Source organism: Octopus sinensis, linkage group LG16, assembly GCF_006345805.1.
Source record: "Octopus sinensis linkage group LG16, ASM634580v1, whole genome shotgun sequence".
In the NCBI taxonomy this organism is placed as follows: domain Eukaryota; kingdom Metazoa; phylum Mollusca; class Cephalopoda; order Octopoda; family Octopodidae; genus Octopus; species Octopus sinensis.
The window spans coordinates 4,095,101-4,113,061 of record NC_043012.1 but is presented as its reverse complement, the minus strand read 5'-3'; the positions used below and the strand labels follow the sequence as shown (position 1 = coordinate 4,113,061).

The 17,961-nt window shown below is 36.5% G+C and overlaps 1 protein-coding gene across 1 annotated transcript in view; it reads left to right on the top strand.

Annotated features, from left to right (window-relative positions):
- Positions 1–17,591, top strand: part of LOC115220378 (alpha/beta hydrolase domain-containing protein 17B-like) — a 41,174-nt gene extending 23,583 nt beyond the window's left edge. The window contains exon 2 of the mRNA XM_029790492.2: positions 17,146–17,591. Coding sequence (XP_029646352.1) covers positions 17,146–17,368 — 223 coding nt within the window. The 3' untranslated portion in view covers positions 17,369–17,591. The remainder of the gene's footprint in view (positions 1–17,145) is intronic.
- Positions 17,592–17,961: the final 370 nt, after the last annotated feature.

The window sequence follows — 17,961 nt, the reverse complement described above, 5'->3', positions numbered from 1 at the left end:
CTGATTTTTTAGTTTTGGTGGTGAATTTAATTTAAGATAGCTATGTTGTCAACTATAACCCACTCTGAGTTGGCATTCTAATAAAACAGTTCTATGTCTGCTTTGTCCTGTATTATGTTGCAATTACATTGGTCATCTGAAGTTTGTTCAGTGGTATGTTGCTGATTCTGTACTGAATTCTCTATAGTTCTAATAGATTAGTTTTAACTTGCCTGTATATGTATCTTTGATTGTTATTCCATTAATTTCTTTCGGTTTTGATGTATAACATATTGGAGGAGATTGTTGGGGCTTTTCTCAGTTGTGTTTCACAACTGATAATGTGTATTTCTGTGAACATTCACCTTTCTCTATGTTGTATGTATGGATATTAAGGTTTTTAGTGTAAACTGATGAAATAATTTTGTTTTTTAGTCACCTGAATTTTTAATCAAGTTATTTTGGATAGTAAAATTGGTATGGCTAGGTGTTAAGTTTGCTTCCCAACCATATGTTTCTGAGTTCACTCTTGCTGCATGGCATCTTCAGCAAGTACCTTCTGCTATAACCCTGGGCTAACCAAAGCCTTGTGAGTGAATTTAGTAGACAGAAACTGAAAGCTCATTGTGTGTGTGTGTGTTTGTCTGCCACTACCTCTTGACAACTGGTCTTGGTTTGTGTACACCCTTGTAATTTACTCTCTGTGTTTTTCACTGAACCACTAAGTACCACCAGGCTTTTAAAAAATAAGTACTGGGGTCAGTTTGTTCAACCCTTCTTGGTGGTGCCCCAGCATGGCCACTGTTCAGTGAATGAAACAAGTAAAATATATGAATTTTCAAGTTTTCCGTTAAAGCTTTCCACTTACTGCTCACCTATTAACATTCACAGTATAAATTGGAAGCTTTTGTTTTGGTACTGCTGTTTGTTATTTAGAAGCAATAGGATGCAAGTCTAATACAGTTCACAAGATGATATGTCTGTCTAGTTTTGGGAGATCAAGAGCTTTGTGGTGCTGTAATGGAACAAAGTAATTACAAGAAGACTGCTACTCATGTTCTGGCAAACAGTGATTTTAAAGTGGTGCAAAAGTTGACTTTTGTAATCATATTAATGGTAGGGACTTAAATTACAACTTCAGCATGAGTGGATAATAATAATCCCAATAGAGAGCATGTGGGACTAGGGTGATGGTTGAATGATTTGAGGAAAGTGACAATAGTCAAACAGTTTTAATGTTTGAGATGATGGTCTAACTTGAATACATTTCAATTAATTTTCTTTCAAATGAACATCAGCAATCATATTCACAGTTTATCTCTATAAACATAAGTGTAAATCCTCGTACATCAGGTTATTTTTGAGTTAATTCAAAAATACTTAGGAGCAATGAGAAATCATCATCATCGTTTAACGTCCGCTTTCCATGCCAGCATGGGTTGGATGATTTCTGAGGTCTGGCGAACCAGATGGTTGCACCTGACTCCAATCTGATCTGGCAGTTTCTACAGCTGGATGCCCTTCCTAATGCCAACCACTCTGAGAGTGTAGTGGGTGCTTTTACGTGTCACTGGCACGAGGGCCCGTCAGGCGGTACTGGCAATGGCCATGCTCAAATGGTGTTTTTTACATGCCACCTGCACAGGAGCCAGTCCAGCGGCACTGGCAACAACCTCGCTCGAATGTTTTTCATATGCCAGTGAGGCGATGCTTGTAACGATCGTGCTCAAATGGTGCTTTTTACATGCCACCAGCACGGAAGCCAGTCAGCTGCTCTGGTAATGATCACACTCGGATGGTGCTCTTAGCGCTCCACTAGCACAGATACCAGTCATCGAATTTGATTTCGATTTCACTTGCCTCAACAGGTTTTCGCAAGCAGAGTTTTGTGTCCAATGAAGGAAAGGTACGCATAAGTGGGCTGGTTACACCCCTGGCATAGGCCACGGGTTATGGTCTATGCTGCACAATAATCTGTATGTATATCTTGATATTCTGTATATTATTCAGTTAATAAATTATTGGTGTTTTAAAAGGGGTTTTTTCAATGCTACAATAAAGATTTTACGCAATTTGATAGATGTAAACCCCTTTGTATTTTCATAGCTGCCTATAGAAAGAGAGCTTATAAACCTAGTTTTACTAACAGCTTAAATGAGATTCCTGGGCAAGTGTCTTTTGCTATAGACTCAGGCTGATCAAAGCTTTGTGAGTGGATTTGATAGATGGAAACTGAAAGAAGCCTGTTGTGTGTGTGTGTTCGTCCCCCACTACCACTTGACAACTGATGTTGATGTGTTTACATCCCCATAGCTAAGCAATTTTGGCAAAGAGACCAACAGAATGAATGAGTACCAGGCTTAATGAAAAAAGGGTAAAAAAAAAATAAGTATTAGGCTCGATTCTTTCGACTAAATATTCAAGGCAATGCCCAGCATCATGGCTAAAACAACTGAAAGATAAATTATGTATATGAAAGAAATCCTGTCCAAACTACTTTCCTATTTTGATTTTATTGTTGCCTCTAGGCACAGTGTAATGGTTCAGATCATTTGGAGATTCCTATGCACCTTAAAATCAATCAGTCCTGATGGTACAGACTTATGCTCAGAGGTATTCCAACCATAACTGTCATGTCATTTTCTCAGACCTACTACATTTGGGACTACATTTTCCAGTATGTCCTTTAAAAGGTCAGGCTTGATTGAAATGGTGTTTGACTGTTATTTTTTTGCAGGTCAAGTGACCATGTGGAGGTTTAATCATGTTTTATCATTTGTTTGTTATTGGATTGTAGCTATCATGGGACACTGCATTCCAGGGCTTAACCAAACAAATCTAACCCAGTCCAAGTTTGGTACTTATTATATCAATATATATATATATACACACACGCACACAGGGTGGCCCAAAGTAGGTTTACAGTTTTCATGTAGGCGCTTTAAATTTCTTTTAAAACATTTTATTACATTTAAGTTTCTATCTTACAAACTGGAAAGGGAGCTTGACAAAATTAACTAAATTAGCATAGAATATGGTATCATATTTTTTTTAAATTAAGATCTAAACTGTTAATATATGAATGCAAAAGAGGTAGTTAAATAACTGTAAACCTACTTTTGAGCCACCCTAAATACAAACACACGTCTGTGTGTGCATATATGTATATTTTTATATGTGTATGTATATCTATATATGTAAGAGTCATACCCAATGACTGGTGTAGCAGCACCATAATCAGCTGCTACAGAGGTAAAGGTGATGCTTTAGATAGAAATAACTACAGGGGTATCAAATTACTGGATCAGGTGATGGTCACAGAGAGGGTCATAGCCCAACAAATTAGGTGAGAAAGTTAGCCTAGATGAGATGAAGTTTGGTTTTGTTCCATGTAGAAGCATCACTGATGCTATATTTCTGGTAAGGCGACTGCAGGAGAAATACTTAACCAAAGATAAACCTCTGTACTTGGATTTTGTTGACTTGGAGAAAGCCTTTGACAGGATCCCCGATCCCTTATCTGGTGGGCAATGTGGAAACTAGGGATAGACATGTGGTTGGTAAGAGCTGTACAAGCTCTGTACAGGAATGCTGTCAGTAGGGTGAGGGTTGGCAACGAGTACAGTGAAGAATTCTGGGTAGAAGTAGGGGTACACCAAGGATCAGTCCTCAGACCCCTCTTATAGTCCTCCAGGCAATAACAGAAGAATTTATGATAGGCTGCCCCTGGGAGCTCCTCTATGCTGATGACCTTGCTCTAATTGCTGAATCACTACCAGAACTATCAATGAAGTTTCAAGTGTGGAAGCAAGGTCTAGAATCGAAGGGCCTTTGAGTCAAGCTCGCAAAAACCAGTCTTAGTAAGTAGGAAGGCGGACAAATCACAAACCCCTTCAGGTAGATGGCCCTGCTTGATCTATAGGAAAGGTGTAGGCAGAAAATCCATAAGATGTACCCAGTGTAAGCTATGGATACAAGAGGTGCAGCAATATCAAAGGATGGTTAACCAGGAAAATAGTTTTTGTGTGTGACAGATACACAGGGGAATTAAACACTGAAGATGTTCAGAAAACAGATTCCATCATACACCAGGGTGAGAAACTAGAAGTAGTCGATAGCTTCTGCTACCTAGTTTGTAGTGGTGGTGGATGCTCTGAGTGCTTTACCACTTGAATAAGAATAGCCTGGGCAAAGTTTAGAAAGTTCCTACCTCTGCTGGTAACAAAGGGCTTCTCTCTGAGACTGCATGATACATGTGTGTGAACAGCCATGCTACACGGCAGTGAAACATGGGCCATGACTGTTGATATACGTAGGCTTGATAGAAATAAAGCTAATATGATCCACTGGATGTGTAATGTCAGTGTGCACACACAACAGAGTGTAAGTGCCCTGAGAGAAATGTTGGACATAAGAAGCATCAGATGTGGTGTGCAAAAGAGACGACTGTGCTGCATATGGATGAGGAGAGCTGTGAAGAAGTGTCACATCCTAACAGTGGAAGAGGGAGACCCAGGAAGACATGGGATGATGTGGTGAAGCATGACCTTCAAACGTTGGGCCTCACAGAGGTAATGACAAGAGACCAAGACCTTTGGAGGTATGCTGTGATTGAGAAGACATGGCAAGTAAAGTGAGATCACAGCTGTGACTGATACCAGTGTCATATAACCAGCCCATTTAAAAGTACCCTTGAATTGTTGGGCAATAAGCTGTGCTTGAGGAGACCTGTTGAGTCAAGTGAAATCGAATCATGGCCAATGACCCAGCAAGTAAAGTGAGATCACAGCCGTGGCCTATACCAGTGTCACATAACCAGCCCATTTAAAAGTACCTTGAACTGTCGAGTGATACACTGTGCTTTAGAAGACCTATGGAGTAAAGTAAAATCAATCAAAAATCGAAACCAAAATGAAAATTGTAGTTGTAGCTGATGCCAGTTCCACCTGACTGGCTCCCCGTGCCAGTGGCACATAAAAATCACTATCCGAACGTGGCCGATACCAGTCCCCACTGACTGGCTCCTGTGCCGATGGCACATAAAAAGCACCGTCTGATCATGGTCAATTCCAGTACTGTGTGACTGGCTCCTGTGCCAGTAGCATGTAAAAAGCACCCACTACACTCTCGGAGTGGTTGGTGTTAGGAAGGGCATCCTGCTGTAGAAACCTTGCCAGATTAGAGTGGAGCCTGGTGCAGCCTACTGGCTTGCCACTCCCCATTCAAACCATCCAACCCATGCCAGCATGGAAAACAACCACTAAACAATGATGATGATATATATATGACTGGATGCCATCAAATCAAGCCATAAGACTTTAGTCAGCCCAAGGTGTCATATAGTGGGACTGAACCCAAAACTGTGGTTATGAAACAAACCACTTACCACACAACCAGCAATGTCTGCACTCATCATTTTTCATATTTGATTTCATTAATACATGTTCTTATAATTTGTTTTGGCTATCATTGACCAAGGTCATGACACTAAAAGCGGTGCTGGTGAATGACTTTCAATGGGATATCGTGATGCAAAAATATTGTTGAAAAAGGATATTCTGAAAAGAGCTGCATTGCAGGTCTCCAAGATATAACAATGCCATTTCACATAATTTCTTCAGACATATTTATATTATATATATGTATCTGAAATCCATTCAAAACTGTTTTCTTGTTTGATTTTATTGCCTATTCTAAATTTTTTGCTCATGGCAATGAATCTGATTTTATTTTGTGTTTGAGTATCTGGGAACAAGAAAATCAATTGTCTTTCTCATTCTCTATTCATATTTAATCCTTCTGCACATTATGCGTATTTATATATTATAAACCTACTATACATGTGTGCTTCCAGGTTTGTGCCTGTCAGTCTGGAAATTTGTCTATTTAACATTTGTGAGCCAGCTTCTGTTGAAAGATGGAGAAAAAAAGGACGGAAGATATTTTGTTGATCTCATTGGTCTTCTCTTTTTGATTTAAGTCTGTTAATATTACTTTTATAATATAGTTGTGATTTTACTTATGATGTGGAGAAGCCACAGTTATCTCTACTTGGAACAGATTTCATTAAGCAAATACATTATAACTGTTTATTAAAAAACAAAATAGTATTTAATCAGTTTCAACAGGATTATATTACAATTGTGGGACAGTCACCTAGCCAATAAAGCACATGCACTTTTTCCCATTATTAGTCAACTAGTTAATCAGTTAACAAATTGATTAACCAGTTGCTCAATCTGTCAGTTTGTTTGTCAGAATCCTTTCATTGCCAAATTTTTTTATCAAGCAGTCAGTTCATTGGTTAATTAGTTTATCTGATTTCAGTTGAATTAAAGTAAACAATGAAATAGAGCTAGTGCATGTGGCTTTATTTGCAAAATGACCCTCCAAAGACACATCTGTTTTAGCACATGATTTCATAACAATCCACACTTCTAATATGTAAATAACAAGTTTACTATATTTCATTCTATCAAACAACAGTCTTCAGAATAACTCCTGTGATAGCCATTTTTTGGTTAGAAATTTTGTTTTTCATCTGAGTTTCTCCAAGATTTAATTTTGCACTCTTTGATAGTTTCATTTTGAAATCAGAAAGTTCAGTAAACTCATTTTTTAATTATTATTTTCTAAAAAGAAAACAAAAATTCACATTTTCTGATAATTTTATAAAATATTCTGTATGATTGAATCAACTGATTTCACATAAATGTGCTTTGTCACCTCGCCATGTTATCAAAATGGTTTTAAAAACTTACCTTTCTGCTAATCATGTCTTTCATCATCGTTTAATGTCCGTTTTTCCATCCTGACATGGGTTGGACGGTTTGACTCAGGTCTGGAAAGCCAGTGGCTGCACCAGATTCCAATCTGATCTGGCAATGTTTCTACAGCTGGATGCCTTTCCTAATGCCAACCACTCCAAGAGTTTAGTGCATGCATTTTACATGCCACTGGCACAGGATCCAGTCAGGCAGCATTGGCATCGATGACATTCAGATAGTGCTTTTTACATGCCACTGGCATGGGAGCCAGTCAGGGGGTACTGGCATCAGCCACATTCAGATGGTGCTTTTTAAGTGCCACCGGCATGGGAGCCAGTCAGGCACCACTGACATCGACCATGTTCGGATGGTGCTTTTTACATGTCACAGGCACAGGAGCCAGTCAGGGAGTACTGGCTACAGCTACAATTTTGGTTTTATTTAACAGGTCTTCTCAAGCATATCATGTTGCCTGATTGCATCAAGGGTACTTTTCAATGGGCTGGACATGCAACACTGGCATCAGCCATGGCTGTGATCTCACTTTAGTTGCTGGGTCTTTTCAATCACAGCATATCTCCAAAGATCTTGGTCTCTTGTCATTGCCTCTGTGAGGCCCAACGTTTGAAGGTCATGCTTCACCACTTCGTCCCATGTCTTCCTGGGTCTACCTCTTGCACAGGTTCCTTCCACTGTTAGGGTGTAGCACTTCCTCACACAGCTGTCCTCATCCATACATAACACACGACCATATTTTACATTAAATTTATAGCTCTCTAAAAATTGAAACACTTCAATTACATATCTGTAGTATAGAAGTAGACAGTTTAAGAAACCTCATTGATTTTTGTGGCATGATCTCATTAAATCAAATTTTGTTTAATTGTTTTTAATAATTTTTTCTTTAAAATATTTATCATATAAAGTTTTTTTTTTCCTTCAGTAACTTAGCTCAACTACTTGTCTACAGTAGTCTAGAAATACAAGTTCAAATTTATTTGGTACTATCATATATCTCTAGTGATTCATTAGTACTATTTTTCCATTAATGATTTCAGACTGACACTAATCGCAGACATTTGTTAGAAATAACTGCATCATTACTCGATAGGTTCATAATTTATCTCCTTTTAGCAATAATTAAAGCAAATCTCTGAATGTTATTAATAATTATTGATAGAATTGGATGGCAAACTTTGAATAAGTAAATTAATAACAAAGTGAAGCCATTTCGTGTACATGTTCTCTGAGAAATGGATGAGTGTCACCAATTCGTTTTCCTTCTTCAAATGTTAGGCTTTGTTTTTAAGTAATCAGTATGACTTAAATTTGGGCTTAATTAAAACGAGTCTTATTTTTGCTTATGTTTCTTCTCTGAGAAGCACAATATAAATTAGCTTCTTCCATTTCTACCACTAAGATTAATTTGGGCTGGGACGAAATGTGCTGAGTACAATGGGAGTATGAGAAAAATGCTGAGTATAAAACATCATGAAAAAGTAAAAGAATTAAATGAGTTGCATCATAGAAAAACTTGTTACCTAGAAATGTTTAATTAGATATTACACAGCCCTAGGCAGGACTGTGTGTTCATACAGAATGGTAGCTAGATGTGTTACCTTTGATAGGTATACTAAAGAATATCAAAGAACACTATCAAAGCCAAGAACAAAATAACCAAAGATATAAACAACTTTTGTTAATTCACTATATCATAATAAGAATCTGCTGTCACAAAATAACTTTAAATGAAATTATTCAATATAACAATTTTAATCTCTAAATCAGCATTTTCATTTAACCCCTTATAATCTTAGAAAAGTTTGATAAAACTGATAAATTAACATAATTAGATTTTTAGCTCCTTTTTCCCTGTATTTGTCCTCTGGAGATCTACAAAAAGTTCATTTAAAATCGATCTCATTAGTTAACTTCAAGAAGCCTGATAAATAAATGCTATCCACCTCCTATTCTGAGTTGAAACTCTTTGTAAATAATCTTTAGAATCTCTTTAATTTTAAATTAATAAATTGAAGACCCTAAATTCTAAAATAAACAACTTAGGCTATTTTTCACAGTAAGGTCTTTAATTAATCTAAATACCCATCTCATATTTGTACATAATGAATTCTTATAATAAATGGAACAGTGAATTTCTTTTTGTTTTTTAGTGAGAGGAAGATAGTGGTTAAATTATGTTGTATTACATACAGCATTGAATCTGGTATAGAAATGTAATATATCAAGAAGAAAGTTTTATTCTATTTTTTACTGCTAAAATTATATAGGATACAAGGATTCAAAATGGATATAAAAACATTTAAAAAATAGTCACCGAGATTAATTTTTGATAAGTATAAAAGTCTTGCTTGTTTTATAAATGAACTAATGCAGTATGAATTTTAGCATGCATTTAAGATCAGTAAGATCTGTAGATCATAAGAAGCACTTCAAGTATCTTAACTAATTCGTATCAGCATGAAGAAAGTAAACCATAAACCCAAGAACAATATTTGTTCTATTTTTAGTACTCTGTATTTGATTCCTGAGAAAATTTCAGATTTGGGGAGATTCACTTGAAATGTGAAACATGTTTTTGAAGACAGATAACCTACTTAATGCAAACCATTGAAGCATGCATGGTTTTTATTTTCAGTGTGAATAAAATGAACAAGGCAAATATACGTTGAGCAAATGCAAAGCTGTGGCAGTAAAACTGAACAAAATTCAAAACTCTTACCTGAAAACTGATACTTAAAACTTTAATTTGAAAGCGATAGCTATGTGTTTTGGGCTATTGGACTGCTTGACCAAAGGTCTTAAATTTCTAATACTAAATAGCATTGCATTCCCAAAACTGTGACCTTGTAAGTGTTAATCATTTTTGCAGAATGATCTAATACAATCCACTGACCAGTTCTGTCGTAGAGATAAGGTCACAACCAGGCAGTGACACAGTAGTGTAAATCAAACTATGAGATAAGGATTGTAAAGAGGAGGGAGGAGGTTAAGTAACATTATTAAAAGTAATATTAATCTCCATGAGTATTTTCACATCATTCAGTTATTTGTAATTTGTACCAATTAAGTTATTGTTTTCAGCCTTGATCAAGCCAGACCTACAATGAAAACATTCAAGCTTCTCTCTCTCTCTTAAATAGTGTATCTGCATGTCTGGATTACATTATTCAATGTACCATTTTTTAAGGTGGTAAGTGGGGTTTGTGAAAAGTTTGGCTGCTATTTCTGGCAGCTCATGCTCATCAACTAGTTTAATACTATGAACTGCTTAAGTCATAAATTGTAATTACTCTACATGTTTCTCATGGCTCTTCTTACATTATGTGGATAAACAGTGTATTTAGGACATTACTTGAATTATGGGTGCAGTGTTCATATGCATCATGTCCAATATAATGCATCTCTAATTTTCTGTCTCCTTCATAAAAGACATTACCTTTTCAGCATTTTTTCACTTTTATTTTCTCTTGTACAACTCAAGAGCTGAGTTGATAATCAGTCTATATCAACAACAGCCTTGAGACAGCGACACACACGTAATATTTAACATTCAATGATAAAATTTGTAAAGACTATTTAATATAGGAGTGACTATCACTACCACATCACATGCAACTTCCTGTTTCATTTTGAGTGCATAGCAAAAGTAAACTGAGGCGCCAAATATTTTACTCTTGGGTCCCCACTTACACTCTGCAGAATCCAAAAACACTCTACTCTATATTTGCATTTCAGTTATACTTCTTTAGCAAGAAAACCAAGCTAGATTTAAGTTTTCTTATTCACAATTGAATTATGGACTATTAATTAGTAAATAGCATTTTTTCTTCCATTCTTATTCCAAGAACATGAGTGACCAAACCAATAGAGGTCTATGAAATGGTTTGGTCAGCAATAACATTAAGATGAAACATTTTGAGTTGTTCTATATTGAACAACATAAACTTAATATATATAGACATAAAGTGGTGGGATTTTAAATGGTGTCCTAATTACGTTATTTTAACTACATTCTAGAAAAAGCTTAATGAGAAATAACTTTGGTTTCTTTTGCTTTCCTTTTTTCTTGTGATTCCTTTATTAATTTGACAGTCCATATCAGCCCACAGTTAAAAATCTGAGATAAACTAATTGTTATATTGTAGTAGACATATTTGTCAACTATTTAACACCATGAATAGATTTTTAAAAGATAGCAAACTCTAGCGTATAGCCTCCCAAAAGCCATACAATTATCTATGGTGAATAATCCTGCTTAAATTAAGTTCAGTCAACAGTCCTCCCATGCACCAGGATTACAGCACTCTAGCAGCATTTCACACTCCAAATCTTCCTGCCTAGTTATGATGGTTGAACCCTAAGAAAGGAATCAATTGCATTCTCTTATCATTGCCATCATTATTTAGCATCTGTTTTCTATGCTGTCATGGGTTGGACAGCTTGTCATGGGCAGGCAAGACCAAGGATTGCACTATGTTCCATAGTCAGAGTGTTCTGGTTGCATTTTACATGGTACCACCACCAGTGCTTTTTATTTGAAGTAAAAATTATAGACCTAAAGCTGTCTTCAAGTACATTATATATTACTCAGTTTAATGATTTTTAAATCAATCATTCATGTTTTTCCAAAAGACACCAACCTGCAAATGTCTTCCTTTTAACTCCATGTGGAGCATTGGGCACCATTAAGAGACCTCGCTCTACTTCGATTTTTGGCAATGGATTGCAGCTGTCCCAGGTGTAGCTGCCTGGTCTACTACACTTCTTTTTTCTTTGGGGTGTCAATTGGTAGTTTTAATGTTGGAAACCAGTTTCCATAAGGTGTGTCCCAGCCAACCCCATTTTCTCCTCTTGATCTGGGTTTTGATAGGTTGCTAGTTCTAATGCTCCCACAAGACTTTGTGACTCTGTCTTGCCATCTCACCCAAAGTTTGTTCCAGACACATTTGTTTACAAATGTTGGAGTTTATTGTTGGAGAACTTTATGATTTATCATGTTTCACATGCATACAGCAGAACCATCTTCACATTTGTGTTAAAGATCCTGACTTTTGTGTTTGTTGACGGGGTCTGATGTCCAGGTGGGTCTGAGCATTCTGAGGGCAGTTGTACAAGATAAAAATTAATCACATCAATCTCCTCAGTCCTGGAAAACTTGAAAGGGCCATGAGCGTTGCCTCTCTTCTTCCTCTGATTACCTTATCTAAAAAATAGTTTGGGATATTTCCTGTATTTTATGAAAATTTAACTGTAGTTTTCATTAGACAGCTTGTAAATTAATCAAAAAAAGTTATGACTCAAAGGTCACTAGCTAGCAACTAGTTTTTCATCACCATGTTATTGTTATATCAAGCTAAACATGAAACTAAGCAGGGGATGTGTTGGTAATTAGTTTTTGCTGTCTTAAGACTCTCTCATCATTTTAATCAGCTTCAATTCTTATGGTGCTTGTATAAATATGATTTTATTATTTCACCAGAATGTTATTGTAACTGTCATTTGTCTTCCTCAATCTATGACCTTATATAGAATATACAGTATCTTTATTTATTTATAAGATAGGGGAGAAAGGTCAGCACTCTTGACCTTTGGACACTGTCTGTCTTTATAGGACCCTGGGTATTTGTGTGTGCCAATTCCACCATTGCATAGATGTTAACCTCAGGTCAATCTTAACTGAACAAATATCTGATCAAAGGCATTCCAGCTGTGATCATCCCATATTCTATTTCATACTTAGTGGAATCATGTGATATGCATTTTTTTAGACAGTCTGATTTGAGACAGATTTGCCTGTTATTTCTAGCAGATTGAGTTACTGTTTAGAGGCTCTTTTACTGTAAATTATTGTGTTACATTTGAGTTTCTAGAAAGTTAGTAATTTGTCACAGCTGAAGTCTTTTCTGATCCTGAAAATGAAACTTATTCATTGGGTTAGTTTTGGCAATTTATATCATCATTATCATCATACATTTGTTTTCCGTGTTGGCTTGGTTAGGATTGTTTGACAAGGTATAGAAGGTGCCTTGCCATCAGTATAACTAAAGAGCCCTCTCAAGGCCCTGCATTGTTGCTGCTCAAATTAATTACCAATCACTCACAGTGTGTTCTGAGTACTTCTGTGGCAGCAACTCTGGGGAGTTACATTGCTGCTTGCTAAGCAAAGGCATGTGCATAAGACAGAAGGAAAGGATTTATTGTGGTAAGATGGTAATGGAGAGAATGACAGAAGAAAGTGTTGGGGTTTGAAGTGAAGGTGAGAAAAGGAAGAGTAATGTCAGGGATTGATGTGAAGGAGAGAGGGTACAAAGTTATGATAGTAATGGGGTAGATTAAGTAAGTGGATCCCAATGATGTGGCGCATCAGTCTGGCAAGCCATACCAGCGTAGGTTGAACAGTTCATCAGTCTAAGACTCTTCTTAACAGAGTTACACAGGTTTATTATTGAGAAGGGGATAGAGGAGCGACCAATAGAAGTGTACTACCCACCTGTGTTTCACATGGGTGGGTAAAGTGGTGTGTGAAGGAGGAGAGATAAAAGAGAAGTAGGTAATTAATAGGAGGCAAAGAGCAAAGTATCTGGGGGGGGGGGCTGAAAGCCAGCAATAAGGACAGTGGGGAGGGAGAAGGAGGAGATGAAGTGTTATACTACTTAATATATGGATGGCTATATTCCTTTATATATGTAGAAGTGATGAATGGCCAGGATTTACACCAAAGATAAAATGTTGAAGAGAGCATGGTAACAGGAGAATCAAGGAGAGTGGGTACAGGCTACTAGAGTGCAATCCTTCCCCACTTAAGCTCCATGATTTGGGAGGAAAGTGGCATGAGGAGTAGCAGGATAGACAAAGGAGGACTGAAGAAGATATAGAGAAAGATGTTCAGGATGTACAAATCAAGTACTTCTCAGTTATAAGTAGCGTAGTCCAGTGAGTGTTAGGGATGATGGGAAGATAAGAGAGTGCAGAATAGGAACTGTAATTAGGTGAATAGATGGTGATAGGATGTGAGGGCATAGAACAGACAACAGACCGTGAGTGTATAGAATGGACAACAGTTAGTGAGTGCATACACAAAACAGTAAACAAGAGACAAGTATGTGCACTAAATACTGAGACAAATAAAATTAAGAACAACAGCAAAAAATCCAGTGTAAAGTAGGCAAGTAATATTTCATATGTGTTTTATCATGCAGCCCTTTCCCACTTGGAAATGGTACAATGTGGCCCCCAATTGAGGAAAAGTTGCCAATCACTGATCAAGATAATCTTCTGTTATTTTGTGAGATGTAACATCTTGAGCATCTTTTACCACCAAGTCATCTCAAGTGTGTATATGGGGGGGGGTCAGTGTGTTAGAAAACACAAAAGGTTGTAACAATCATTGAGATTTGAACACTGCATCTGCTGTAAACTGTATAGCTGTGCTAACCACTTACCAAAAGTGACATCAGTCCAAATTAAGAAACAACCATGGCAAATCATCAGATGTTGTGAAGAGGGTTTGTACATGTAGTGATTGTAAGGGTTTTAGTTGTGTTGTTGTGTAACAAATGTATAATACAAGATTTTCCTTGACTAATGTGTAACAGTTGTGTCTATAGTGCTGAAAGAGAGTGGGCTGTCATGTCTTCATTGAAGTACATTTTTAAAGTTCCTGTGCATAAAGCCGGTCTATGTCTAAATTATGTGTTGGAGATTATGGAATGAAGGATAGTACCATTGACCTAAGATGTGGTAGCTAGGTATAACAGCAAATGGGTCATTTGTCTGCAGAAGCAAGAATGTAGGCAACTACTGAACTTCAAGGTACAGCAAAATTGATAGGAGTCAAAAAGTTCTATCAGCTCATGCTACCTCAGTCCTCATTCCGGAAACTTCAAGTCTGAAAAAAAAATCAGAAATTTTCCCTGTAGTTGGGAAGAAATTAGGAACTGCAATCCAAGACATTTCTGTTACATACAACAGTGAGGTACTTGATAACTTTTGTAGTTGAATATTAACTGGGTCTTGTGTCCATTTCAACACTAGGCATTCCAGATGTTCACATATTGGAATTACCTACTTGTTGAATTATAAGTAGCTGAGTATTCCTCAGACAGTTGAACCTTTAATGTAATCTTCGGGCAGACTCAGTTTGACAAAATTTTGCCTTTGAATTATAAATGCATTTAAACAAATTTCACTCACAAGGCTTCAGTGAAATTGTAGATTATTATAGATGACAAGATACTAAGTAAATGGGATGAAACCCAAGACCTCATGGTTTGTTACCATTTAATCATAAACACTTTACAGACTGTCAGCAGACACTGTGAACTGCTAGTCTCAATCGGTTTTCAGTTACCATATTTACTGACATAGAAGATGCACTCATTTTTACAAGTATATTTCGTGGCGGGCAAAAAGACAAATTTAGGATGTTTTATCATACTGAAAGATACTTAAACTGGTCATATCTGACCCCAAATTTTCTCACACTGACTTAACAATCTCATTGTAAAAATCAATAATCACTCATTGAAATCTGAAAGCTCCAAGACAATGCATGATTAATTCAAATCAATGTGAATGTACAGTTTTGTGCATGTAAATACGATATAACAGTGTACAATAATAAAGCATGATACTACAAATTTATATTAAATAACTCTGCAGGATGGTTGGTGTTAGGAAGGGCATCCATTTTACAAAGACAAATGTTTTTTGAAGGTATCACGTTCATTAAATTATGTAAGATACATATCGGGTACATCAGGTTATGTGTGCTGAGGAAAGGGGTATAATGAGATGACCTCTCCACATAACTGTTGACATAATGTAAGCAATTTTTCATAATTCAGTGCTAACAGACATTGATAATTTGGCTTGTTTTCAAAATTTTATTATTAGTAACGATTATTGTACCTGGTGGGACTTATACCCGTCCTGCTCCCTGGCCTATTACACTGTCTCCTATCCATAAAATAGTCACATTTGATGCAGGGTTATTTTTATTATACATTTAAGGATTAAAAAAGTGTGTCTTATAAGTCAGCAAATATGATACACTATCAATTTGACCAAGAAGACTATCCAATTGAAAACCTTTACCTCTGAATGTCCTGCCCAGCCATGGAAACTTAGGCATGAAAAGTGGTGATGAATCTCAGTTTTACAGGGTAGAGCATGCAGACAAGAATGAAACAAAAGAGGAAAAACAGATACATGACAAAGAAACAAATTTTGTTGGAAAGCAACACAAATATTTAACAAAATACATTAGAAAAGACAGGTAATTCAACAAAACTGCGCTCAGCTTCAGTGATGGCCCCCAGTATAGCCACTGAAGCAGTTGCATGTATGCTCAGGTGATCTCATACATTCTTGTAATACCCATGTTACTTTCTTCGCACCATAAGGCAGCCCAGGAGGTTCAACTCAGAGGTCACATATCAAAGGTCATGTAATCTTGAAAATTTTAGGCCGTTCACCTATGGGTCACAAAGGTCATGTGAGAGGAAGAAAAATTCCACCAGAACATGCATTATCCTCCCCACCTGGCCATCTTCACAATGCAGGGCTTGACCACTATGTCTAGCAAATCAATGCAGATTGTGGTATTGACTTGGGGGCTACTTGTCCCTGTCGCTCCTATTTACCTTCTGGTCTTGTCAAAGTTCTTCTCATAGAAGATCATTGTGGGTTTCTCAACGGGCTTCAACTTCTTCAAGTACTTTGACCAGACCATATGATTGCCCCAGCTAGGTTTTGCTGGACCTGAACTGCCCCTTCTTTTGATAGTTGACTCTGTCACTTTGATCTGCTCAATGATGGTCATCATCACCCCACTGGAGTTATTACTGATGTGCTGAACCTACTTGACAAACTCAGTTCTAACAACACCTCACCATTGAGAATGTTTCTTTCTCTTGGTCACAGAACTTATGTAGGCACGTTGAAACTGGTGATCTCCAAATCACAGTGTCTGGGTAACTAGAGCCACAGGTACAGTGTGCTTTTCATTTCTTGTGACAGATTGCAATTTGCCATGTTGATACTGTCAGTATATTTCAAAGAGGAAAGTTAAAACATGACATATGCTACAAATATTTGGTTATTTAAAAAACTGTAAAAAAACTTTTAACGTATATTAAAATGTTGTAAAATGTGTTTGTGTTTAGCTCCTATATTAAGATCCAAGTCTTCTGGCTTATTGAATCCTGTCTAACCATTCAACTCATGGCCAGCATGGATAACAAACTTTAAATAATGATGTTGATAATATATATCTTAAAATGTTCCACTGTATATATTTGTTTTTATGTATTGAAATGTTCTCTTATTTTTAAAGTATTGCAATGTTTTAATCCTCTTTTCTTTTCTTTTTTTCCAGCATCGACAAAGTTCCTAAGATCTCATCTCCAGTTTTAGTCATCCACGGCACCGATGATGAGGTGATTGATTTCTCACATGGCCTTGCTATATATGAACGCTGTCCGAGAGCAGTGGAACCCTTGTGGGTAGAAGGTGCAGGCCATAACGATGTTGAACTTTATGGACAGTATCTCGAGAGACTGAAACAGTTCATTCATACAGAGCTAGATTATCTATATTAGTGCTGTCTATTAAAAAATCAATGCTAATCTAAATTCTTTTTTTTTTTTTTTTTCCTTTTGTTATCAGACAGTTCGTCTTTTGACAAACTGCCTGATTACTAAATATCACTAAATGCAGAATGACAAACAGAAAAAAAAGAAAAAAATACCTACTCACCTAAATCTTACAACTTGAGTTGTGAAACTTTTATACACACTGAGAATAAATGTTAAGTATGAGTGCTGTATGCTTTCTTCTTTCAGTATACTAAATAATTGTTATATGAAATTATATGAAGGGAACTTTTTCTTTTGTTGATATATATATATATATATATATATATATATATATACACACACACACACACACATATGCATTCATATATATTTGTGTGTGTATAAATATGTTTATACACATACACACACATAGATATATATTTGTGTGTGTGGTTATGTATGTATGATTTTTCTTCAAGATTTAAGTTCTTTGCAGAATTCAAGCTGGTCACTAACAAAGTGACAATGTCTTTTCTTTTTCTTTTTTTTTTTTCTTTTTAGTCAAGAGTCCCAGGGATTTGTGCACATGAGAGAGAGAGAGGGTTAGTGTGTGTATG